The sequence below is a fragment of the Phalaenopsis equestris genome, unplaced genomic scaffold, assembly GCF_001263595.1.
Source record: "Phalaenopsis equestris unplaced genomic scaffold, ASM126359v1 Scaffold000002, whole genome shotgun sequence".
Lineage (NCBI taxonomy): Eukaryota > Viridiplantae > Streptophyta > Magnoliopsida > Asparagales > Orchidaceae > Phalaenopsis > Phalaenopsis equestris.
In genome coordinates this window covers 5,096,217-5,122,937 of record NW_018164444.1, presented here as the reverse complement: position 1 = coordinate 5,122,937, position 26,721 = coordinate 5,096,217, and the positions used below count along the sequence as shown (strand labels likewise).

Here is a 26,721-nt window from a genome sequence, read left to right as displayed (position 1 = left end):
AGCCCCACGAAAAACTTGCACACAAAATTTCAGTTAAATCCTCTGCAGCCAAGAGTCTCTCTGCGACATGCGATTCTAACCCGATTCAACCAACGCATACTCGAAACATCCTGAAATCTTCTGGCACCCTCAGACATTGAAGTTAGATGGAACAATCGATCAAGCTATTTGAAACTAATCAACTCTCGACTGGTCTGTTGAACTTCTGTGTCTGTCAAGATACTATTTCTATGGCTCTCCCAGTTTCTTCTCTAGTCAGTGAATTATTGATTCAGGTACCATAGATCATAAGACGGGGTGCTCGAAATCCCAGTTTCTATCTGTACTCTGGGAAAGATACGGTCAAAATTGTTGATAACTCCTATTGGTCCATTGCGGGCAAAGAGTAGGTTGTTATGCAACCAATCTAACTTGGGATTCTGTTTTACATGCTCCTCAGTTGCAATATAACATGTTATCTGTCAGTAAATTGATGTATGATATTGATTGTGTTGTTAATTTCTCTTCTGATAATTGCAGATTTCAGGATCGTCGTTTGGGGAGATGATTGGAACTGCTAAGAGTGTAACGAATTTCATCTACTTCCAAGAGAGTAGCACCAGGAGTGAGGACAGACCTTTCAAAAGTTGTAGTTCTTCTCGGGTCATTAAATGTCTCATTATGTCGTTTGGGTCATCTTAGTTTCCAATATTTAAAACATTTGTATTCTTTGATATTCTTTAATAAAAGTTTTTTTTTCTAGTAAGAGTGTGCATTATTTGGTCAAAACCGAAAAATCGAATTGAACCAATCAAGTTTGGTTGGTTTGGTTTGATTTTAAAATTAGATTTTGATTTTAGGTTTTAAAAATTTTAATATTTGATTTTCGATTTTTGCTTCAATATTAATTTTCATTTAACTAAACAAACCGAAAAATCAAAATTTTATCAAAAAAATTTTAATACTTTTAACTTCATGACAAACAAAGTAAGAAAATTAAAATTTTTACTATATTTAATATTTGATTAAAATAAATAAAGAGTTCATGAAATTAAATTAATATTATGTGGATAAATAATGTAATTTGCAATGCTTGTTCTTAGCCAAATTTTAAAAAATAATTAAATTTCAGTTTTTCTTAACTGAATCAAGTTTCGATTCAGTTAATTCGGTTTTATCAAAATTTAGATTGATTCAATTCTCTGGATTATGAATTTTGGTTGTAATCAGTTCGATCAATTTTAAAACCGATCCATCTAAACCGACCGAATGCTCACCCCTACTTTCTAGTTTCAATTATGAGACATGTCAGTTAACAAAAAATCATCGGGTTCATTATCTATCCCATACTTACACAGCTTCTGCTCCTTTCTCACTCATTCACAGTGACATGTGGGGACCCTCTTGCCCTTCTAGCTACACCAATAAACGGTGGTACATAACCTGATTGATCATCACACTCGGATTAAGAGGGTCTACATCTTACAAGATAAATAGAAATTGCAGTCACATTCCAAAACTTCTACACCTTCACGTTGACCCAATTCGAAACTCAAATTTGGGGTCCTTAAAACCGACAATGACTGTAAATTTTTTAACTCTATTTTAGGTGAATTCTTAGTAAGGGCGTCATCAATCATAGCTCATATACGAACACTCATCAACAAAATATAGTAGCTGAGAGAAAACCATCAACTTCTCAATGTAACTCGCTTTAATATGTTTCAATCTAATGTCCCGAAACTGTTTTGGAATAATGTTATTATGAGTGCCACTTATCTCATCAATATTCCCCTTCAAAATTCACAATTTTTGAACCCCCTTAGCCGTCCTCATGTCAGATTTTTCTGTCAATTGGTTAGATCCCAAAATATTTGGGTGCAAAGCCTTTGTTCGGAACACCGCTCTCACTCGGAGTAAACTTGATACCATATCCATAAAATGTATCTTCTTAGGGTACTCCGCCACTCAAAAAGGGTATTCATATATGGATCCTACCACAAACAAAGACTATGAAAGTGCTGATGTCTACTTCTATGAATGTGTTCCCTATTTTCCTTCCTCAATCTCAAGTGAGGGGGAGAGTGAGTTTTTTGACATTATTCCTTATTTGACTCTTGCGGATGTTCGCCCAGTGTTCTTGCCACTAAGGTGCCTCTTGTTCCGTTGAGTCCACCACCTCCTCCCACTGTCTGTGTCCACTTGACACACTCATCCCGATGTTATTACTCTGGAGCGTGCTACCTCCTTGCAAGACCATGACTCCACTCCGGGCGACATCCTCATCACGACCCCTCCTCCGAAAGAGCAGGTAAAAATTCTCCAAGGTACGCAATCAGACATTCTCTCATCCTATGACAAAATATGTTCATTTTCGCAGTTTATAACCGACGTATAGAGCTTTCGTTACTGCTTTGACAAACCATCATATCCCTACTAATATTAAGGTTGCTCTGGCGAATCCGGCTTGGAAAATGACTGTAATGGAGATGGATGTCGTTCGGCTGAACCATACATGTGACGTCGTTGATATATCATAGAGTAAGAAAGTGATGGGTTGTCGATGGATTTTCAGCACCAAGTTCTACCCGGATGGATCCTTTGAATACAATAAGGCACCGTTGGTCGGAAAAGGGTGCTTCCAAACAAACGGAGTTGACTATGAGGAGACACTTGCTCCAGTGGCTAAGCTAAACACTATTCAGATCTTGTTCTCACTTGCAGTGAATGTGGATTGACCTTTTTTCCAACTAGATGTCAAGAAAATGTTCTTGAATGGAGAGCTTATTAAAGAGGAGTACATCCCTCCCTCCTGGCTTCGAATCTACTGTCTCACAAGGGCAAATGTGCAGGTTACGAAATCCCTCAATGGACTTAAGCAATTCTGAAAGGTCTAGTTAGACAAGTATGCAAAGATGATCGTGGGTCATGATTTTACTCAGACTCAATCGGATCACATGCACTTCTTCCAACATTCCTCCAATGACCATGTAGCTATACTTATTGTCTATGTTGATGGTAGTATTCTCAAAGGTAACAATCTCCTAGCATTGAAGTACTTGAAGGGAATTCTTGCTAAATCCTTTGAAATGAAAAACTTGGGATCACTCTAGCAGTTCTTAGGCATGAAAGTTGCTCGGTCATCTTGGGGCATTTGTTTGTTTCAACGCAAATATTTGGTTGACTTCGTGATAGAGAACAATATTCTTCTGCGCAAAACAATGGTTATCCCGATTGATCTCAATGAAAAATTATTTGACCTTTCAAATGTCCTTCTTGTCAACAAGACTTATTAACAGCGTCTTGTGGGAAAGCTCATCTCCCTAGCTCATACATGTCTCGACATATGTCATGCAGTTGGTATAGTAAGTCAATTCATGCATGACCCATATGAGCACCATATTCAAGCCGCCCACCATATTTTGCACTATTTAAAAGATACGTCAAACTCGGGCTTGTTTTCTCATGCTCTCATTCTATTGCAATTTACATTGACGCTGATTGGGCTGAGTCGGTCCATGATCGACATTCTACCTCGGGGTACTGCTCATTTTTGTGGGGGACTCTTGTCACGTGAAAAAGCAAAAAATAGTCAGTGGTGGCCAAGAGCAGTGCTAAAATTGAATTTCGGTCCATGTCCTTGGGGATCTATGAAGTTCTCTAGCTACGCATCATGCTTCGTGAACCTCTTATGCCAACCTCCATCCCGCAGCAATCATTCTATAATAATACAATCGCCATCAACATTGCTCACAATCCAATTCAGTATGATAACACCAAACATCTAAAAATTGACAAACATTTCACCAAGGAGAAGATTGAGTCTGGAAAAATTTGTGTTCCAGTTGTGCCCTCCAATGGCCAACTAGCGGATATCCTCACAATGAATTTTCCTTATCCTTTATTCGATGACTTAAAATCCAAGTTAAACATGACTGACATCTATGCTTCAACTTGAGGGGAGCATTAGATTTATTAGATTTATTGGCTTTCCATAGTAATTATTTATTAATTACCTTTAATCTACATTATGTAGTTTCATTTTTATCTTCATTTTGATTTTATTTTTTTGGTTGTGTTGAAGGTGAATCAATCAAGTTGAAAAGTGGTTCAATATGTTTCAAAGATGATTCAAAATTAGTTCAATCATATAGCCGACCCCATTTAGTGGGATAAAGGCTTGTTGTTGTTGTATAGTTCAATCATAGTTCGAAGATGTTTAGAAGATTCAAAAGAAGTTTAAAGGTGGTTTGAAGAAAGTTCAAGATTGCTCAAAGATGACTCTAAAAAGTTTGTAGCTAGGATTATAAGGTCTATTGGCATTGGGACTAGTATTTAGAGCGACACATTTAAATCTAATTAATCAAACATGTATCATCACATATCTTGACTTGAATGGAGAGATTATCAGGATAAAAAATTATTGTACATCGATCAGAAACACTCTAAGATCGCCAAATACAGAGATGTTGGGAAGAAAATTGGTTGACAAGCTCCTTTGATTGAAAGATGGCGAAACTATTAAGCAATGGTTTCAACTCGTATTTGTAAAACATGAGAGTATTTTGGTCTGAAACAAAATTTTGGGCATATTTTTCTGATTTTGGATATTATGAGACATATGAAGTTAAATTTCTAATAATAGTTAATCAAATGGGGACTTAAAAGTCAAGTATTAAGTCCAAGTACAATTTAATAGAAAACCTCTTTCCAAATCCCTTGTTTTTCGATTTGGACTACTAAAAATTCAAAATAGAAAATAAAAGCCAAAGTGATACCAGAGTTAACCCAAAACAGGATAGAAATGCAAATTATTGTTGAAATTCAAGAAGGTTACACGACGACCCATTTAGACAAAAAAATAAGCAACAAACAACACCTAGGGCGAGAACGAGGATGGTGTTAATGGCTGGACAGCTGGTAAGAAGGCTGGTTGGAGGCCGCAACCCTAACTGGAGAGTGAAAGTTGGGTTGCGATAGCAGTTGTAGGGTGTGGATGGGTTGCTGGGTCCTGCAAACGGGTGGATTGGTGTTGTGACAATAACATGCAATAACGGGAAGGCTTTGCAGCAACTGTAAGGGAGCAGGAGTAGGTTACAACAAGGCAGAAGCGGGTAGTTGGGAGGGGAGGTGGGGGGAACAGGAATTTAAAATTAGAAAAACCAAAAACTAAACCCTAAGACAACAAACAAACATATTCATAATTATTTTGCGTCACAAAGTCTTGACCTAAATTAGAGGAACTAATAAGAAAGTAAAGATCTTGAGATTGATAGAGCAAAGAACATGGATGGATGAGAACCTGGAATTCCCCAAAGTATTCTATATGTTGGTTGTAAGCTCTCTTCATCGAACTCTACACAGGCATTCTCAAAAGCATGATTGCTGTGGCAAAAAAATGGTAGTGACAATTATTCATAAAATCAAACTAAGGAATTTTTACCAGATCATGAAAAAAGGAACTAATGTTGATTGATGATAAAATCTATCAATATTTGACATCGGAAAAATTAAAGCAAAAAATAGCATCTACAATTTGGAATGGTTAACATTTATAAACATAAAAATATTGATTTTCTCTTAAAAATAAGTAGAAATGAGTTATATGGCAAGATAAATTTAGCAATCATACATGATATAGGACTATCATAGCACTCCAACTTTCATAATACACCTGAGAAGTTTTGCGTTTGTAATTGAGATATAAGTGCCTAGTTTTCTAAGTATACCAGTCATTGACAACTTCTAAATCAATAGAAGAAAATTAGCTGCAAAAAGTAATTTCTAACAGAGCGAAAGTTTGTTTCACTTATATGACATGCCCAGTGATCCCCTTTTCTAAATTGTGTTCAGACATAAAGTAGATTGAGAGAGTTAAATGCATTGATTCTCCATCAGTATTCGAAAATAGTTGGAGGACAATGTGTGTCCTACGAAGCATACTGAGATGCATTATATCTGCCTTTCTATGCATTTTTAACTTAGTAATATTGATAGGAAAAACCTCAAAGGTCAAAGAATGTGTTGAAATTCGTTCAAAAGTTTCCTTCGCTAAACTGCATCCTAATAGTACACATGCATCTCCTAGCTGGCTAAGAGCATCAAATGTCTTGAGAACTTCAGCAGATGGGGAAAATTTTTCAGAAATTAATTGTAAATTATAAATTATATAACAGATTACTAATTTTTAACAATATGTAAAGCAAATTCAACCTCCCATGTAACTTTATGGAATAATAATTAATTTTTGCCCATATATCTCGGTAGACTTTTCCACTCCAACTGTCAACACTTATGCATGTGATTACCATAAAACAGAATGTTCTGAAATTTTTTAGAAGCGAGATATAAATACCAAAACAAGAAAAGCAGTTGCTCAGGGAATGAATATTTAGCCAGTTGGTGAGGTACAAAGAAGAGTTGATGCAGAGTCTAAAGGTCTGTTTGGTGCGGCTGTCTCTGCGGGGTGCGGCGGGAGGCAGCAGGTTAAGGTCGTTTGGCGCGACGTTTCCCTCGTGGCAGCCGCAAATTTGAGCAAAATGCCGGCCCGCGTTATCACTCCGATATTTTACTTTTGTACCCCTCCATTCGATCCCGCCTCACCTTCTTTACCTGCCCCGTCGACTACGAGCTTCCTTAGCCCTAACCGTCGCAGGGGGATCGGGAATAGAGGATGTCGGGATACAGGAGGAAAAGGAGAAAGGTGAGTTCAACGAGCTCACAACAGCCATCACGCCGCTAAAGAGGGAGCAAACGATCCTCAATCAATTATACTTGCCTCCTAGCCGAGAAATACCATATTCCGCTCTGATTTCCTCTCCGCAACTATTCGATAGAAAGGCAAGCAGTTTTCTGCTATATATTATCTTACCGCGTTTACACCAATATTTTACCAATCCCTGTGACGTCTCTCCTCTTCTTTGTTTGTTTTTCTCTTTTCTGATCGCTAAAATGGCAACCGAGCTTGGAGAAGAAACTGGAAAAGCTACAAGAGGTCTCTGCTTGTGGCCAAGCGCATATAAGAGATTGGATGCACGCGGTCAACATATGAAAATATATTATACAATGGTTTAAGAAGCCATAAAAATGAACACCAAATTCATACTACTTATTACAAAAATATTCCTCTTCTATCCATGTTGGGGGATGGTGGCATGGGAAAAGTGGCATGGGAAAGACAACTTTCTTACAATATGCATATCACAATCTGAAAGAGGATTTTGAGCTTAAAAGTTATTGCTAATATGTTGAAATATCTTGAATGAGAGATGCTCCACTTGGAGACGTGCTAAGTTTCATCTGAGTCATATCTTTTGTGTGTTATCTAAGAAGTATATGCTAGTTCTAGATAATATTTGGGAGGAGCATGAAAGCTAATCAGAGCATGTGCCTTCTCCCCTGGCTTTTGTAAGTTTGGGAGGTAAGATTTTGATAGTAACTTTGATAAATTGAATAGACATTCTATGTATAAAACCAGCACCGAGCCAGAATATGAATAAGATTTTGTACATTCTATGATTGAGTTATACATTTGTTTCAGAACGTCTACAAAATTATTTCGCATTTTGTATTGTATTGTCACGAGATCATCGGCTTGATAAAGATAATTTAGTTTGAATGTAGATTGCATTCTTTGATTCACCATCTAATTCTTGGCAAACTTTGGAAGATGTTAGAAGAAGTTATTTTGATATTTTTTATGAGAAAAACATTAGTTAAATGTTCAAATGCTTTCCACATTTGGACGTAATATGCTAGGAGATTGAAAATTTGATACATCTCCGATATTAAAATTTTTCTCAAGCTCGTGTGCTACCATGAACTGTCAGCTATCTTTATCACTTGCAATTTATAATCTATGAAAAATATATATGGACGAACGCGCTTCTGATATACTTTCTGGCATTGGCCATCCATAATGCCTAAATTTGTTTGTTATTCTATTTGCTTTTACTTTTCATTGCTTCAATTTTGTATCAATATATATTCCAGTGCTTGTGCCTCCTTTTCAGTTCATTGACTACCTTATTATTGTATTGATTTTTTTAGAAGACTATGATGAACCGTATGACCGTAGGGGTTCTCCTGGATGGCCTCTCTTTTGCCATGCTTTTCTACATATACACGTTTGGTCTTAAGAGCATTTGGCAACCATGATCCCCTACTATATGGTTCTTCTGCCTTCTTTTGATGGCATGTGAATGTATTATTCATGTTTACTCTAAGCCCTAGTATTTTTAAGGGTGATGTACATACATACCACAAAAGTCTTATGTATTTACGTATCTAACTTCTACGCTTGATTGTTTTCAATTACTTAATATTTGGTTCGAATCTTTTTTTTTTGGTGATTGTAAAATCCTAATTCTATAGGTTCATGATGAGTCATATGACCTAATAAGTCTTCTGGATGGCCTTTCTTATATGCTTTTCTACATACCCAACTTTGGTGTCCCGGGAACCAAGAACCCCTGCACTATGGGTTCCCTGCCATCTGTTGATGATAGATTATTGATCTCATTAGTTTAACTAAATCATGATTTTTCTTAATTTTTTTTAATAAAAACTTTGGTTGAATGGTTATTTTTTCGATTTCAGCTTCTGAATTATCGAATATGTCGCTGTCATAGTTTTGTTTTAAACAACTTCACTATACAGGGGCAAAATAATCATTTTTCCAGAAACAACTACCCCACAGCTGTTCTCACACAGATGCAACAAACAGACAGCCAACTTCCCCGCAGCAGCTTCCCCACAACAGCTTCCCGGGGTAACGCAGCTGTGTCAAACAGAGCCTAATTTTAAATGAAGATTTACATACATAACACTCCTATGCATTCACATATCTAACACTGAAAATTCAATTTTTACATGCATTCCACCTTTCCCATGCATAAAAAGGTGAATTTCACTTTTTAAAATAGAAAATGGTGGTTTTTTTATGTGATATGAAAGATGTGGGAAAATGTACAAAAGTATAGTTTAGGTGTCAGATATGTAAATACATATGAATTGGGCGGTATGTATGTAAATGCCCCTATTATAATATTAGCAGAAGACTACTCACGAAATGCAGCTTATGCCAATTGTAAAACATCAAAGGAATTAATGTGCAGTCTTTTTTTATTAATTTTTCTCTTGAATTAAAAGGGAGTTTGTTGAATCCTAAATTGTCTTTCGAAATACACACTTCGCTCAGAGGAGAGAAAATATAATAGAGAGAGAGAGAGTTGAAAGCCCTTTTATTCATGTTATGACCTCCCATTTATAGGGGTCTAAAAATTAGAGTTACAAAAGAAAGGGATCAGTTATAGTAACTGCCAAAATAACTGAATCGGTCTGTCTGTCGAGTAAAAAATACATTTATTATACAAGTAAAATATAATATTCATCGATCGTCAGATGTTACGGGATCGATCAATTATGTCAGTTGACGGCGTGCAAAATCATTTCGTCGAGGGAATCGGCCGATCGCTCATAGGTATTCGTACAATTTTGGTGAGAGGTCAGTCGATCGACAGATCCATCGACTAGGTCAGCTGGCTAGGTTTGTCAATTGATAATGGTTGGTCGACCCTGTTGTGCAATCAGTCAACTACTTAGCCAATTTGGATCACACCTTATGGTTCGTAACTTCGATCGTTTGAGGCTTCAACCTAGCCGCTTGATCCCTTCAAGATTCATGTTGACAGTTTTACCATATATAGAGCCTGTTTTTGTGATTTGCACGTTTGACTTCTGAATCACAATAAGTCTCAATTTACCATATTATAAAACACAACAAAAATATGGCTCTAAATTTTATCTCAAACCCAAGCAAAATAAGAATGATATGAAGCCCATAGGAGACATGAAACATTCAAGATTTTAATGTGGCTTCAACCTAGACGGAATTGTTATTTTAATTGCAGTGAAAATTGTTACTAATCAATACTTGGCACTTTCCAAAGACAATAGCTGCAAATATCACCCTGCTTATAACTAAAATGGGAAGTACCTGTATTTCAGTGTTTTAACTTCACCATGATGAGTGGTAGCTACTGTTAGAAAAGAACCGCTGTCAGCAAAAGATTCAAGAAGTGACATCCCCAAGGCTGCCCCTTCAAGTGGATTTGTTCCAGCACCAACCTTAGGGTAATGAAGAAAAAAATGCCAGACAAAACGAAATAAGTGGCAAGTACAATTAACTAATAAAGTTTTGGTGCATCATGTGCTGAATCAAAATTATCTTGAATTATCAAAATTGCAAGTATTGATTATCTTGATTCAGTCCTAAACTTCATGAACTGAAACTTCACTTAATCAAAAGCAATGTAAATTACCAAGTATTGAATCTTACTTCCAGTAAAATCGTCCTAAACTCTCTCTCTCTCTCTCTCTCACTCTCTCTCACACACACACAGACACATGCACTATTTATAGCAAATGAATGATACCCTTTCCAAGGAAGGATGCACCAAATATGAGTTATCAAACTTAACATTAAAAGCTGAACTATATTGCTTCATTGAAGAAGTTTAACTTGAGACCACGCATTCTGTTTTCCTAGAAGCCAAAATCTTCGATTAACTCCACAATTGTACATTGTCGGGTATTGATTAAATACCAGTTCAACAAATCTAATATAATAAATTGGCGGAGAAAACAAAATGGAAGAAGCATGGGAGTAAGGAATCTAAAAGAAAGAAGATCAGCATAAAAGAATTTGACACAAGGATGTTAGTAAACAACTTACTTCATCTAACAGTACCAATGATTTACTTGTTGAATTTGAACGAATAGCCTGGCAAAAAAAAACTGAAAGTAAATGCAGTGCTCAGAAAGTCAATACCATAAACTGTTCACATAACATTTGGATTAAAAGCACAAGGCAATGATCAGAAATTCATGGATAAGTAACATAATGTTTTCATTAAAAGTGCATTGCCTTCATGAAGACAGAGATTTGAAGCGATAAAATTTAAAGAATGCCCAAGCACCAAGAAAACGTTTTTAACAACGCCAACGTAAAAATATCACTTTTTTTCTGACAATGAATTTTCCACTAAATCTACTGCTAAAGATTTCTAGACAAGAATGTCCCCCACCCCTACCTCCAACACCAACTTTTTCTTGACGACAAAGGCATAAGTAACAATTTGTTTGGGAAAGTTGCAGGAAGGAGAAGAAAAATCAGTTTGCTGGAAGGCGGCACTATAAAGAAGTTGACAAAAAATTTGAAAAGAAACAAAAGATCAACTTTTGACCTCATTTTTTGTGAGGTCTCTTACTCTTCTTAGAGCCTAGGATCTAGCCTTAGGGTTTACTACCGACTTTCTTAGAGGACTAGTCTGGGACCGGTACCAATTAGAAATTCAAGCCACTTCTTGACTCCTCGCAGTTTCATATGACCGGTCCTAAATCCTCAACGCTTAGTTGAGTCGATTAAAACGTGACGAAGCTCGAGTCGAATACCCATAGGATATAAAGCCTTAGGAAACCCATTGCGACCTTCGCACGCTTTCACGATGCACGAATACCACAATTCACGCGTCGATGCACGTAATTATCGAAATTCACATCATTTGCACCTGTAGAAGGCTTCGCGATTGATCAAACTCGAATCAATTGCTGGAACAATTGATCACGGGCGGTAATTTTAAAGAAATTTGAATTTGGCACGTTTTCGACCTGACCGTCGACGAAGCCGTCCGGGTGACCCCGGATGACGAAACAAATAGTCGGCGCGTCCGAGACGTCGAATTTAGCTAGAGGAGACACTTATTCTTGATATGTTCGGGACAAGGTTGAATAGTGCACGAATCGGAAAAATTTGCATATCTTATATTATATAATTAATATTTATGTTAATATATAAATATATAAGATAGGGAGCGGCTGTGGGTTTTAATCTTCCTTTAATCCCTAATTTGTTTCCTCGTCCCCTTCCCCGCACCTAGACCCGAATCGAACCCTACCTTGCGACTGCCCTTGGTTCCTCCTCTTCGTGTGACGAGGAGTTGACTTCGTCTCTCTCGACATCCTCTACCCGAGCTGCGGCTTCCCGAAACACCTTTTGCTTCATCTCGCTGAGCGTGAACCCATACGCGGTACGTTGACACTGTGCGTTTGTTCCCTGAGTCACGAATGTGGCAATCTCCCTCCTTCCCGATAGTTCCTACCTCTGTAGCCTTGGTTGCAGTGCGGTCTTCTTTCTGCTGGGGTGGCTTCGCCCGGGTAAGTCCAGTGAGCTTTTCTTTCCTTCTTTCGCACCTATAAAAGCCCATGTGAGGGGATTGATGTGGGGTTACGGACTAAGAATTTGGGGGCGACTGTCGGAATCGCCGCTTGTGCTTGCGACCCTGGTGTTTGGGAAACCTTCTGATTCTCTTCTTTTGTTTGCAAAGGCTCAAGTGAGGTGTATGTTTTCTTCTTCCCCTGCCTTCTTTCTCTGTTCGATAGGGATTGTGCGTAGATTTCTCTTCTCTATAAAAAAAGGGGGAAAACATGTGTAAGGTGGCTTATTTTGTATTTGCTGGTATTTAATGTTGGAATCATTGTTAGCTGTTGGATTTTCATTTGTCTTAGCTGGTATTTAATGTTGGAATCATGGCTTGCTGTTGAATTGTAGCTGACTTTAGTTTAAATGCATACTGCTGGGCCTGTTTTGAATGCTCTATGATGTTTAGCTGGAAATGTAGGCCACGAAAGGCAAGATTCAATTCTTATGTAGCTCCTTATGTTCTAATCACATCTATATTGGCATATTCAAATTTCAGGGGGCTATTTTACTCCACTGGGCTGCGGTTTTCCTTGCTGTATTGGTTTGACACAGAGGCTTTTGAAAATTTTATGATGGGGATTTTGTTCTAGTGTTTCTTTTCCGCCTTCTTCCCCTTTCAAAACGTTTGTAGCTGACTCTTGAGGTTTCCTTCGGAGTTTTATGTTGGGGCTTTGGTTTTGCTGCTACCCTGTTGCCCCTCTGTTTGAAGCGTATGCAGGCGAATTAATTTGGTTTTGGGAGCCTGATTTTGCTCTCTGTTCATCCCACTATTCGAGGGGTATGCTGAATGGGAATTTTGGTTTTGGTAGATTTCATGGAATTTGATTTAGGGGCTCGGTTTTGCCCCCTGTGGTTGCCTGGTTTGAAATACTGGTGCAGCTAGGATATTGGTTTTGCGACTTTGAAAAGCTTGCTTCAAAGGCTTATTTCTGTTTTGTTTTCTTTTTTTGTTGTTGTCCCCTCTTATCTGAATCATATGTTGAATGAAATATTGTCTTTTTGAGGCTTTGAAAAGGTTTATTTTAAGGAATTTAGCTTTGTTCCGTGTTGTTCCCTCTGTTCGAAACTCCTGCAGTTGGTGACGTTTGATTTTGGGGCTCTTAGAAGCCTTGTTTTGGGGCTCTGTGTTACTCCTCCTGATCGTGAGTCTTCCTGTTTGTGGTTCTCTTTGTGTTGAGGCTGGTGGCTTCCCCTTTGCTGCTCCTACCCGAGAACACCTGTTTATGTTGCTTGTCCCTTTGTGTTGGGACTGGTAGCTTCCCCTTTGCTCCTCCTACCCGAGAACACTTGTTGGTTGGTTGTGTGGGCTGCTGCCCTTATCCGTGAGCATCCCAGCTGGTTTTCTTTTGTCTTATTTGGTTGTTCTCTGTTGTCCCTGGCTGTGAATACCTGCAGTTTGGTTGTTCCCTACTTCCCCCCTTTTGTCAACACCTGGTTTGGTGGTTTTGGTTTGCTACCCTGCCCGTGAGCATCCCACCTAGTTTTCTTTTATCTTGTTTGGTTGTTCTCTGTTGTCCCTGGTTGTGAACATCGAGGTTTGGTTGTGTGGGTTGTTGCTCTTACCCGAGAGAACTGGGTTGGTCTTTTTTTTGTGTTGGTCAGGTGGCTACCTATTGTACCTAGCCGTGAGCATCTGCATGGGTCCCTGGGTGTTGTGTTGGGTTTCATACCTCAAGGAAGCTTTAGTTTGGGTGGAATGGAGAGCTTGAAATATTTTAATCCTTATGCTTGGAAGAATTCGGATGACCCTTTTCAAGGAACAATCTATTAAATATTAGGAGAGAGTCCAGGGCTCAATCCTTTGGACTGAATTGATTTCAATATAAAAAAAGAGAGAAAAGAGAGATGAGAATTTCTTTTGGCATTTTTGGGGAAGGCTTGGGGTTGGTCTGGAATCCTCTATAATGTCTTTTTAGAGATGTGTTGGAGTTAGCATTGAGGAGAGTGCTCCATTTCATTGCTCAATCAAGGAGTCCCACCGGTTGAATATTTTAGGCTAACCCTCCTACCGCTTTGGCTTTCCTTGCTAAATTAATTTTGGAGGCGGGTTAGTCTTCTTTTGTTTCTCTTACTTTTCAGTTCACATTCTTTGCTTCTTGGTTTGGGTATTAGGCGCTTATGTCTGAAACAAAAGTGCGCATATATAGTTGTAGCTATATATGAAATCATCAAGCAAGGTCGTAAGTTGGACAATTTTTTTGGGGTGTTAGGCCTTGATGATAAAGACATTCGGTGGTAGAGCAAAATAATATTTCATCCTCCGACATCGGGACCCAATCCCGGAACCCAGTGAAATGTAGGATGACAATATTATTCACCGACACCAAGCTAGCAGGACACCCTTGCCTTCTTAGGTTGTTGGCATTCCTAACACGATGGTGCGATCGACTTGTAGACAATCATATTAAAAAAAAATGATAAAAATAGATACGATAAGAACAGATACGTCATTTACAAAAATATTTTGACTAAAAAGATATGTATTACTTTCTCTTATATGCATGAAACATATATGCATGCTAAAATATAAATTTTAAGTAACATAATTCGGTTGTCCACTTATCAATTGCCGATACTGGGCTAAGAAGTACCCTCCTAAGTTGGTATAGTAGAACATCTTTCTAGTTGAATTTCGGGCTCTATACATATGGGTGACCGATAGTTACATTCGGAGTCCCTCGAGAATACCTAAATCTGAGCCTAGCCTGACTCAAATGCTTACAGTTTTCTTTTTTTCTTCAGAATTTTCGTGTGTTTCCTACGTTTTTATCGGGATTTTTGTAGATCATTCGTGATTTCCGCCGGATTTTCCTCATGTTTTTGACGGTTTTCTTTGAGTTATCGTGGGTCATCTGCCGCTTTTTCTCAATTCTTTTCAGGACCCGTCGACCCGTCAGATATATAGGTTTACTTTACATTTACAGTGTTTACTTTCGTTACTGCACACTTTACTGCATAAACATATAGTTCATGTTTGCAATATTACTGTTTTACTGTTTACTGCGTTTCGTAGCATGTTCCATTTTATAATTCATGTTGCTTCTATAGACTTGCAAGGGATTTTTAAATTAGAGAGCAGTATGACATCTGGTTTAGGAGGTACCCGTAGCGAGCCCCTGACCCAATAACTGTACATTTATACACAACACAACCCCGAACTTATAATTGATATGTTAAGGAGCTTAGAGTAGTTTTTCCAAGAAGCGGAGCGTGGAAGCAAGCGGACTGAGAGCGGCAATCGAGACCACGACAACGAGATGTAGAACGTCTCTTCAGAGTTAAGATTCAATCGTAGGATAGTTAGGAAGTCCCGGAGTTCCCTCGAATCAGTAACATCCCCTACCTTTCACTCTATTGACTCCTGAAAAATAATTGTTCCTATTTTGAGTCATTCCCTTTTGATTTCCTTATATTTAACATTGGAAACCTAAAATTTGCAATCTTGAAGGTAAAACCATTGATCTTAATCGAGAATTTTCTTAAGTGATTCTGGTCATTTATTATGTAATTAACTATAGAGGTTTGACTCTATAGGGAACTTAAGAGTTCAGCTTAATATAAACCCTATTTAATCTCCTGTATTAAATAGAAAAACTTGTCGACTTATAAAAAAGAGTTTCGCAGACCGAACGGACGTCACAAATCTTTTAGTTTAGGTGGTTAAGCCAACCAACAAGTTATATGCATATCCTTCGAGATAGTATACTACTTGTGGTCTCGCGCTCAGTCATCTAAACTATTAAATGTGTGAGATCCATTCGGTCTCACTTTTCAAAATTAAAATATTATTTTCTAAAATTATAATCATATATACATATATATTAATTTAAATTTAAACAATTTTCAAAAAATAAACGGTCGACATCCACAAAAAAAAGGGAACGAGAAGTAGAACAAGAGGTCCACAACTGCAGGTGAAACTTAGTTGTGTTATCTTATGTCATATTGCCATAACTTAAAATAATTTTATGCTTATTTTTTCTCCTATGTTTTAGATTTCTGTCCTTCGAAGGAATGCTATTAATGATGTAAAAGGACTTTAATTTCTTTGCATTTTTAGAGAGTAGCAGAGTTGTGTCATGCCTTGAATTATGCAAGGTCATTTGTGCAAAATTGTAGCACTTCTATTATTTATATGTTAAATTTTGGTGCTAATAAAAACATTAATGCATTGTCTCACATGGTCAGCACTAGCCTCCTATCTATCGATTCCTCTCCCTTAGTAAGTATAAGAAGGTTATCTTGGTGGGTCCCAAAAGAAATCACTGTTGTGAGCAAGGATTCGATGAAGAATTCAATGCTAACTTCAAATTCATTCACCTTGCCTACTATTATCTCTCCTGCATTTCTACTGTTCCGTTGTTTTTCCTCTTCCACTCCTACATCATGTTGCAGCTAATTAATAGAAAAGGAATCAAAGATTTTTGGGAAAATGAACGGTTGTGTAAGAATAATAAAATATTTAAGAGATGAGGGGATGTGAGTGTTTAGGAAATGATGTAAATTAGAATTGGTCTTCCAATGAGTTAGAGGGAGAGAGGGTATGTATGTTGCTTGGGAATTAAGACAATGATTTATGAGTGTTGGAGAGGTAAAAATGTTTAAGAGAAAGAGCTAATATGTAATACACTTTGACCAGGGGGATCTTTTTGACGACTAAGCCGCTTTGACCATAACTTAAAGGGTCAAAACGGAACTTAAAGATCATCTTTTGTGTTGGTTTGGGCTTGATTAGAAAACCTTGTGGAGTTTGGATTAATGGGCTAGGTTCAACTTAGAATTGGTTGGGTCTCTATTTTGGGATCTCTTAATGAACCTGAAAATAGAATTTGGAAGAACCTTATGAAGATTTATAGAGAAAAAAGGGCGGAAAAAACTGCCACCAACATCACAAAATTCTGACCAAAAACAAAAAAGTTAAATCAAATTACTTAAAGGTCAATAAAATTATAATAAGAAGAAAAGTAAGAAAACATAACTTGAGTTTTATTCACAAAGAAATGAATTCAAAATGCCATAACAACTTTAGGAGTGTTTATACACAAAGGAAAGAATACATCATAAATTTCTTATCTTTAAATCACGGCTGCAAGGTAAACATAGTAAGGAAAAAAAAAAAGTTTTGCTCAAAATAGGTTCGATCCAAGAAATAAAATTTGCTCTGGTACCAAATCGATAAGAAAAAGAAAGAAGAGGAAGGTGATGGTGACGATTCTAAATAAGATGTTATAAAATATGAAATAAGCCTTTAGGAAAAAAATCTTCAATGCATCCTTGCACACAGTATGAATTCTTCCTAGCACATAATGAAGAAACATTGCCACAGTCAGATAAAGACGAGAAGGGAAGGAGAGGAGGCTAGGACTGAACATAAGGCAATCAATAAATATTTTCATTAGCTTTGAAATGAATGACGTAGTCCTCATATACAATTCGAGGCTAGATTTATTATTTTCCATAAAATACCTTACATGATTAAGATCATCACATACAACTGTACTACACATTAAAAATGCAAGTAAACTAGTCCTTTATAAAATGGAATTCCTTCTATTTTCCATCATCTCTCTAGACCTCACGTTCGGCATACACACATAACCTCTTTAGGGCACAATCATCGCACTTCGTGCATGCTTACAAATACATTCTTCTGTAGCACCCATTTCGTCCACATCTCCATGTGCACTTATCCCCATTCATCAGCTAAGTTGGCCTGGCAACTGGCTGGCAGAGGCGACATGAGAGTAAGGAGGAATGAGTGTTCGCAGGACAAAAACTTGTGAAAAAAAGGCGTTCCAATTCCTCCGTGAAACTGAAGAAAAGAAGGAATTATTGCCTTCTCTGTGACTTGCCTCCCATGACAAAGCAAGATAGAAATCAAACAGAACCAAGGGGAATAAAAGAGATTTAATTCCTTCCATAATTTAGAGGTGCTAAAAAACTAATTTAGAAAAGAAATTACACACCTTAATTAGTCTTAATTAATCGGAGGGAGATTTCATATTTGAATATCATATAATCTTTATATTTTAATTTTGTGTGATATTCAAAATGATGACAAATGCCCAATCTCTCAATCTACGCCAAACAAAGTCAGATGTAGAGTTCAACGGGCTCATCTAAATCGTCTTTGAGTCTTGACGATCCAAGCGTGCTCGCACAGTCTGTTCCAAAAAATGATACTTTAATGAAAAAATCATGGTCGAAGAATTCATGAAAATGAGACAGAGCACATGAATCCACGTAACAATGTCTATGAATCATTGTCACATTAATTACATGTTTCTCATGACAACGCGCTGTAATGGAATATAAATTTGAACACAACGTTGGACCATCAACACGATGTAATGTTTCTCATGTCGGACCACCTCAAGCGACTTGAGTAATTCGTTACACACAATCGCCAAATAGCCCATTGATTAGACTTTATCAACGGCCATCCTTGATGTGGGCTCCGAAAATTTCACTCTCTCCGGCCTCTCTGTTATTTTTATTTGTTTGTTGATAGAACTTCGAAGGATTAAAATTTTAGAAGACATATTGGATTATAGAGAAGACATTTCAAAAACATTTTACCTCATTTTGTGAGGACTTTTTCAATTGGGTTCCAAGGTTTCCCATAGGTGCAAGCCCCTATAGTTAATTTTTCGTTCTGACAACAGAAGAGTACTTTTCATTAAAGTTGGTTATTAAGAAGAGTACTTTCCAATAAAGTCAGTCATTAAGAATTGAATATTTAACATATAATAGTAGCCTACATATATTTTAAGTTAAAAAATTTATTACTTAAAGCTTAAAGCAGATGATGGTGGAACTTCCTCGCCGCCCGATCATCGCTAATTCAGAGTTTTCTCTGTCGTTTTCACTCGAGACCACTACTGACGACATCAAACCTGTTGTCCAACAACACATTTATCCATGTAACCCCATCCAAAAGCCGTTGAACTCGCAATTACCTTTCACTTGCCATTCCACAACCACATCCCTGCTGAATCCCATTCCAGAATATCTTCTAGGAGTGGTATCAATATCACTCTAGAAGAGCTAGATGTCTATGCTTTTGTTAGACGATGGACCAAACCAAAGACTTCAGCAGATAAATTCGACAAGATGAGAGCTCTCAAAAAGAAATGGAAGCATGAATGGTTTACTCAAGGAACCTACGACTGACAAACTTGCATGAAACCAGTTGAACACCTACCCACATTCATTAAGGTCGCACAAGTGCTTGTATTTTTCTTAATTTAGAATGTCTTATTTTTTTATTTTTTTACTTTTATTTTTCTTATTTTTTTACTGGCATTGATCCTCCATAAGATAATTATATTTTTTTATCAAAGTAATTTGTTACGATGTGTGGAGACAAAGCAAGGGAACCGACACATAGGCACCGGCTATGGGCGCTCAAGCGCCCACTAGGCACGACTCACAGTAGAGTCGACCCTTAGACGTCAGCTTTGGGTGCATATGCACCCACATCCAGAGGGAGGCGCCAATCTATTGGCGTATAGGCACCCATAATTTTGCGTTGAACAGAGGGCTTGGCGAGTAGGCACCTAAGCGTCCGAAGCAGTTTTCTTTCTGGATTTCTTTTTAATCCCGATTTGAAGCCTTTTCGGTTGAGTTTTGTCGTTTTTTTCTTCTATATTTTTTGAAAAGCATCCCAATGAAGGTGAGAAGTATCAAAGAGATGGATTTTGGTGATTTGGCGTGATTTTTACTTTGGATCAAAAAGAGTAGATTGTTGGTGCAAGTCATGTAAGTTTCTTCGTGCGAGTGTGGAAAAGAAACATGTGCGAGTCATTCGTAAAACTTTCTAAATTACATAGTAGAATTTGTGGCGGTGCAGCTCCGTATTTTTTTTTCCATTCTCAGGTTTTACCATGTAAAATTTATGTGTTTTTCTGGTTACTTTGAATGTGCTTCTGTGTTTAAATTTTTTTTGTTCCGATTTTCTCGAATCCCATAATCCTATTTCGCGACGAAATTTAAAAGGTGACTCTTTCACGGTAGTTTCTTAACAAACTGTTATGAAAGCAGGATGAAGGGGGTTGATTCAAATGGGAGCAATGATCGATAAAGCAAGGTTCAAGGTAGAGAAGTTCAATGGGATGAACTTCATATTCTGGAAGATACAAGTGGACGATTTGTTGTATGAGAAAAAATTATACTTATCACTACAAGTAATTACAAAAAAAGCCTGAATCTATGTCTAGGAATGGAAAGTGTTGGATCAGACAGCATTAGGTTTGATTAGGTTAACACTTTCTTCATTTATTGCGTTTAACATTGTGAATGAGAAAATTGTGGTGGATCTCATGACGGTGCTGGACAAAAAGTATAAAAACCTTCTGTTTCCAATAAAGTTTTTATGATGATGAAGTTATTTCAACATGAAGATAGTGAAAAACAGTTCAATAATAGAGCATCTCGATAGTTTTAACACTGTGAAGAGCTAGTTGTGTTTTGCGAGGATTAAGTTTGATAATGAGGTCAGAGCACTGGTGATACTATCTTCATTGTCGGAAAGCTGAGATGTTGTGGTAACACTGGTGAGTAATTCTTCAGGAACTTCAAAGTTGAACTTCGATGACATCGTGGGTCCGATGTTGAATAAAGAAGTTTGCAGACAAGCGACGAATCATAAATTTGCAGGTTCTGCGTTGAATGTTGATAACAAGAGAGAGAATCTAGATAGGAATACAGACAGAGGCAGCTCCAAGTCTAAGAAAGGAAAGTCCAAGTCAAGCAGAGGAGAAAGTTGGAACTACAGTAAGAAAGGGCATTACAAGAAGGATTACAAAGCTCCAAGGAAAGCTGGTGATGGAGAGCAGCAAAGTACCCTTTCTACTAATGTCACCACAGATGAAATCTAAAATAACTCTCTGGTGTTATCTTTGGTCAGCAGTGAATTCTGGATAGTGGATTTAGGTGCCTCTTTTCATGCTTGCCCCAATAAAAAAGTATTTAAAAACTACACTCAGAGTGATATGAGTGATCTAGGAAAAGTTTATTTGGGAAATAACAAAGCCTGCATTATAGCTAAAAAGGGTGATTTTGATATCAAGCTGTCGAATGGAACGGTAAGGAAGCGTACTAAAGTCAAAACACATTCCTAGTTTGAAGAGAAATTTCATCTCTGTGAACCAGCTAGCAAAGTTAAGACTCATGACTACTTTCACAGGTGATTCTTGGAAGGTGACCAAGGGACATAGGTGATCGCTCGAGGTAACATTGAAGACACCCTTTATTTGATCGATGAAATGGTTGATTTCATTGTTGTAGTTAAAACCAATGTGGATACAGATTTGTGGCATTGTAGGCTTGCTCATATGAATGAGAAGTCCCTACTTTCAAAGAATAAGCTTCATGTCTGAAATCAATTGATCTAGATTTTTGTGAAGATTGTATTCATGGCAAACTGAAGAAATTTTCTTTCTGCAAGAGTGAGTCAGTGGCGAAATCAAGGGAACTGAAGTTAGTACATACTGACGTAAGGATGAGCTTTTTGTTGCATTCATAGATGATCACACGAGAAATATATGAGCTTATTTCTTAAAACAGAAATCTGATGTATTTGAAGTCTTTACAAAATGTAAGACTATGATAGAAAATGAGACAGACATGAAGCTGAATTGTCTCATATCAGATAATGAGGGTGAGTACCGTGATTAGAAGTTCAGGAATTTTTATGCTACGGAGGGGGTCAAGCATGAGTTCACTGTCCCAATGACACTGCAATAAAATAGTGTAGATGAGTGCACGAACAGAACAATCACGAAGCGTGCTATGAGCATGAAACTATATGCAGGCTTGCCAAAACAGTTTTGGGTCGAAGCAGTAGACACTTCAACTTATTTGATCAACCGTAGTCTATCAGTACCTTTAAATGAAAGTTTACCTGAAGAAGTCTATAGTGACAAAAAGGTATTTCTATCTCATTTAAGAGTATTTGTTGTTTTACATATGTGCGTGTTAATGCAGAGTCCAGGAGCAAGCTTGACTCAAAATCTGTCAAGTGCACCTTCATTAGATATGGTTCCAATGAGTTTGGGTATAAATTTTGGGATTATCATAGTCAAAAATTCATCAAAAGTAAGGATGTCACTTTCAACAAAATGAAGATGTAAAATGATAGGATCAGAACATAGGAGAGACAGTCAACAACTTTTGAAGAATTCAGATATGTGGAGATAGATGATACTGGTGATCAGGAAGATGGAGAACAAATAAGTGTTTAACCAAAAGGAACACTGGAAGTTCCTCGGTTGTCTGCAACAAAAGTCAGAAGATCCAGCAGAGTGAAATAACCCATACAAACGTATTATCCTTTTTTACACTATTTATTATTAGCTGATAGTGGTGAACCAGGGTGTTTTGAGGAAGCCACTCAAGTTAAAGATTTAAGGGAGTGGGAGCTCGCAATGGATGAAAAAATGTAATCTTTGGAGTCAAATCAGACTTGAGATTTGACATACCAAATGGCAAAAAAAAAACACTAGACAACAAGCGGGTCTACAGGCTGAAAGAGGGGTCGGATGATAGCTAGTGCTACAAGACAAGAGTTGCTGTGAAAGGTTTCCAGTAGAAAGAATGAGTGGATTGCACAGAGATCTTCTCCCCAGTAGTGAAGATAATGGCTATCAAGGTTGTGTTGAGTCTGATAGCAGAGAAAGATTTACATTTGAAGCAGATGGATATAAAAACAATTTACTTACATGAAGATCTTGAGGATGAGCTATACATGGTGCAACCACAATATTATAAGATTTTGGGCAATGAAGATTTGGTCTGCAGATTGAAGAAGAGTCTCTACGGGTGAAGCAGACTTTGAGACAGTGGTACAGAAGGTTTGACAGGTTCATGTTAGATAATGGGTACATGAAGTGTCAAGCAGACCACTGTTGCTTCATCAAACACTTTGGTAACTGTTATATATTGTTTTTTTTTATGTGAATGACATATTGATTGCAGATGCAAACATGGAGAAAATCAAGGGTTTAAAGAAATAGTTATCAAGTGAGTTCGACATAAAAGATTTAGGTCCAATCACGAAGATCTTCGGGATGAGAATCAGCAAGGATAGAAGAGCAGGAACACCATAGTTTTCTCAGGCAGAGTATGTTGAGAAGATCCTACAGAGTTTCAACATGAGTGAGACGAAGCCATTTAGCATTCCTTTACGTAATCACTTCAAACTCTCTAAATAGTAATCGCCAAAACCTGAAACAGAGTAAGCATATATGAAGAAAACTCCTTATGTTTCAGCAGTTGAAAGTTTGTTGTATGTGATGATTTATGCCAGGCCAAATATTACATAAGCATCGAGAGCGGTTAGCAGGTACAAAGGCAATCCAGGCAGGCATCTTTGGGACGCGGTAAAGTGGATTCTCAGATATTTGAGTGTAACAGTCAACAAGGTACTTTCTTATGGAAATGCGGGCATCAGTCTACAGGAATTCGTATATTCAGATCTAGTAAGTGATGTGGACAGTAGAAGTACAACGGAGTACATCTTTATATTGAGGAACACAGCAGTGAGTTGGGTTTCCAGGTTCCAAAAGATCATTGCACTTTCAACTAGGGATGTTGAATATGTTGTTATTACTAATACTAGCAAAGAAATGATTTGGCTATAGAATTTTATGGCAGATTTGGGCAAGGAGCAGGGGATTAGAAAGCTCTACAGTGACAGTATGAGTAAGATTCATTTTGCTAAGAATGCTAATTTTCATATTAGGACGAAACACGTCCAACTCAATTATCATTTCATTCGATCTCTTCTAGATGACGAGCAGTTATTTCTAAAAAAGATATATACAACTGAAAATATTGCATATATGTTGGAAAAGGTGGTGAATGTTGAGAAACTGAAGTTGTATTTGTCTTCAGTTGGGTTTCACGAAGGTTTAGACCGGTGGTGAGCCACACCACGATATGTAACCACGGTACGTGACTATGAAGACGATTCAGATCAAGGTGCAGGTACAGATAACCAGTGTTCGATGCTTTTGACTCTAAGTGGAAGATTGTTACGATGTGTGAAGACAAAACAGAGTTATTGACGCGAATGCGCCAGGTATAGCGCTCAAGCGCCCACTGAGCGGTGCTTAGGCGTCAGTTTTGGGCTAATATGCACTCACTTCTAGAGGGACTGGCGCCTATGCGCCGCTCTATTAGCGCCTTAGTGCCCATTATGGGGCGTCAAACAAAAAACTTGGCTTCTAAGTGCCCAAGTCTGGGCGCCTAAGCATCCGGGGCAGTTTTCTTTCAGGATTTATTTTTAATCTCAATTTCAAGTCTTTCTTGTTGAGTTTTGTTGTTTCTTTCTTCTGTATTCTTTCACAAACATCCCGGAAAGGTGAGGAGTGTCGAAGAGGTAGATTTCGGTGATTCAGCGTGATTTTTGCGTCGAATCAAAGAAGGAAGATTGTAGATGCACCTCCTGTAAGTTTTTCGTGTAAGTGTGGAGAAAAAACTTATGTGAGTCCTTTGTAAAATTTTCTAAATAACATAATAGGATTTGTGGTGGTGTGACTCCGTGATTTTTTCCCGTTCTCAGATTTTTTGCCGTAAAATTTGTGTATTTATTTGGTCGTTTTGATTGTATTTTTATGCTTAAATCTTTTTTATTCCGATTTCCAAATCCTGTGATCTTATTCCGGTGCAAAATTAAAAAAGAGACTCTTTCACAGTAGTTTTCTTAACATAATAAATCACTGCAATCAAGCAATTTGCATTTTTGCAAGCTGGTTGACACACTTAGAAATGAGGAAAGCTTCACGATGGACTTCAATCACTGAAAAAATTGCATGTTTGATAGAAATTGCATAAAGTAGGTCAGTTTTAAAGTGTTTCAAATTGATATAGAGTAATGCCATATATCAAGCTCAAAGACCTATTAATATCGGAACTAGATGAAATTCAGCGGAAACACCAAAGCAAACTTTAATTAATTTAGAAATATGGTTACAACACGACTCAAACGAAAAAGGGGAATACAATAACAATCCAAATATCTAATGAGGACCAGAAGAGAAGATCCAAGGGTAGTGATGGCTTCAGCAAGGTGACGAGGAAAAGAGAAATGGTCGAGGGTTGTAGGGTAGTTTGGAAGGCTGGGAAAGTGAGGGGGGATGGCAGAAAGGCTGGACAGTAGGTAACGGGAGTCTGGAAAATAGATAAGGGGAGCCAGGACAGCTGGTTTGACGACTAGACAGCAGGTTGCGGGGCTAGACAACAGGCTTGAGGGGTTTGGACAACAGATTGGACGACTGGGAAGTGGGTTGTAGGTGGCTGGGGAAGGCTTGCAGTGGTCGGTAGCTAGAGGGAGTGGAAGAGACAGGTTAGGGAAAATAAAAGGGGAGATACAATCACCATCTCGGAGTAGGATACAGTCGGAGCACCACCATCTCCTTGGATACAATTCAATGAAAGGGAGAAGGAATCCATATAGAAGATTTGAAAGTAAACGCAGCAAAAAGAGGTTCAACTGTGATATGAAGGGTAAAAGAGGACTAGCTATCAGTTTTGAGTGCAAAAAAGGGAAGTTTGCCACCCATGCGAAAGGCAACAGGCTGGAGCGGCTCAACAGGGAAGTGGGATAAGGTCGGCAGCAACCTATAAGAGTGCAGGTGGGGTTTGTGGCCATACAGTAGATAGGTGAAAGTGGAATGGCCAGCACTTGAAAGCAAAGAAGAAAGGGAGGATCAGCAACGACTGAAAACAGGGAAGGTGGGTTGGTCGATGGCTGATAAACAGAGAGGGAGTATGTCAAAAGGATTGACAGAGGTAATCACCACTTAAGAGCAGGATAAAGCCGGAGTATCACTTGTCCTCGGACGCAGCCCTAGCAAGGGAGAACTCTTAGAGACAAAAATAAAAAATCAGTAAAAACTAACCCCAAACAGGTGGTTGTTGGAAGTAGATGGAAGAGGTTCAACAGTGATATGAAGGGGTAAAAAAGGACTAGTTGTCAGATTGGAGTGCAAAAAAGGGAAGTCTGCCACCCATGCGAAGGGCAACAGGCTAGAGCGGCTCGACGGGGAAGTGGGATAAGGTCAGCAACAAACTATAAGGGTGTGGGTGGAGTTTGTGACGACACAATAGATGGGTGAAAGTGGAATGGCCAACACCTAAAAGCAAAGAGGAAAGGGAGGATCAACAGCGACTGAAAACAGGGAAGGGGAAGGTGGATTGGTCGATGGCTGATAAACAGAGAGGAGGGGGTATGTCAGAAGGACTGACGGAGGTAATCAACACTTCAGAACAGTATAAAGCTGGAGCACCACCTGTCCTCGGACGCAGCCCTAGCAAGGGAGAACTAGAGACAAAAATAAAAAAATCAGTAAAAACAAACCGTAAACACATAACAGGCTTATATATAACATTAGAACGAATAGAAGATGGTAGGAAAGGACAGTAATTTCTGCCCTTTAGAATATTATCTAGTCCCCTGTTGAACCAATCTCCTGCTG

General features: G+C 38.0%; 1 protein-coding gene across 3 annotated transcripts in view; it reads right to left on the bottom strand.

Annotated features, from left to right (window-relative positions):
- LOC110025737 (endonuclease MutS2) overlaps positions 1-26,721 on the bottom strand; it is a 94,639-nt gene that overhangs the window by 23,949 nt on the left and 43,969 nt on the right. For all 3 annotated transcript variants that reach the window (XM_020726372.1, XM_020726379.1, XM_020726387.1), the window contains 3 exons: positions 10,715-10,762; positions 9,977-10,107; positions 5,282-5,364 (listed from right to left, as the gene is read on the bottom strand). In XM_020726372.1, the coding sequence (XP_020582031.1) occupies positions 5,282-5,364; positions 9,977-10,107; positions 10,715-10,762 (262 nt within the window). The remainder of the gene's footprint in view (positions 1-5,281; positions 5,365-9,976; positions 10,108-10,714; positions 10,763-26,721) is intronic.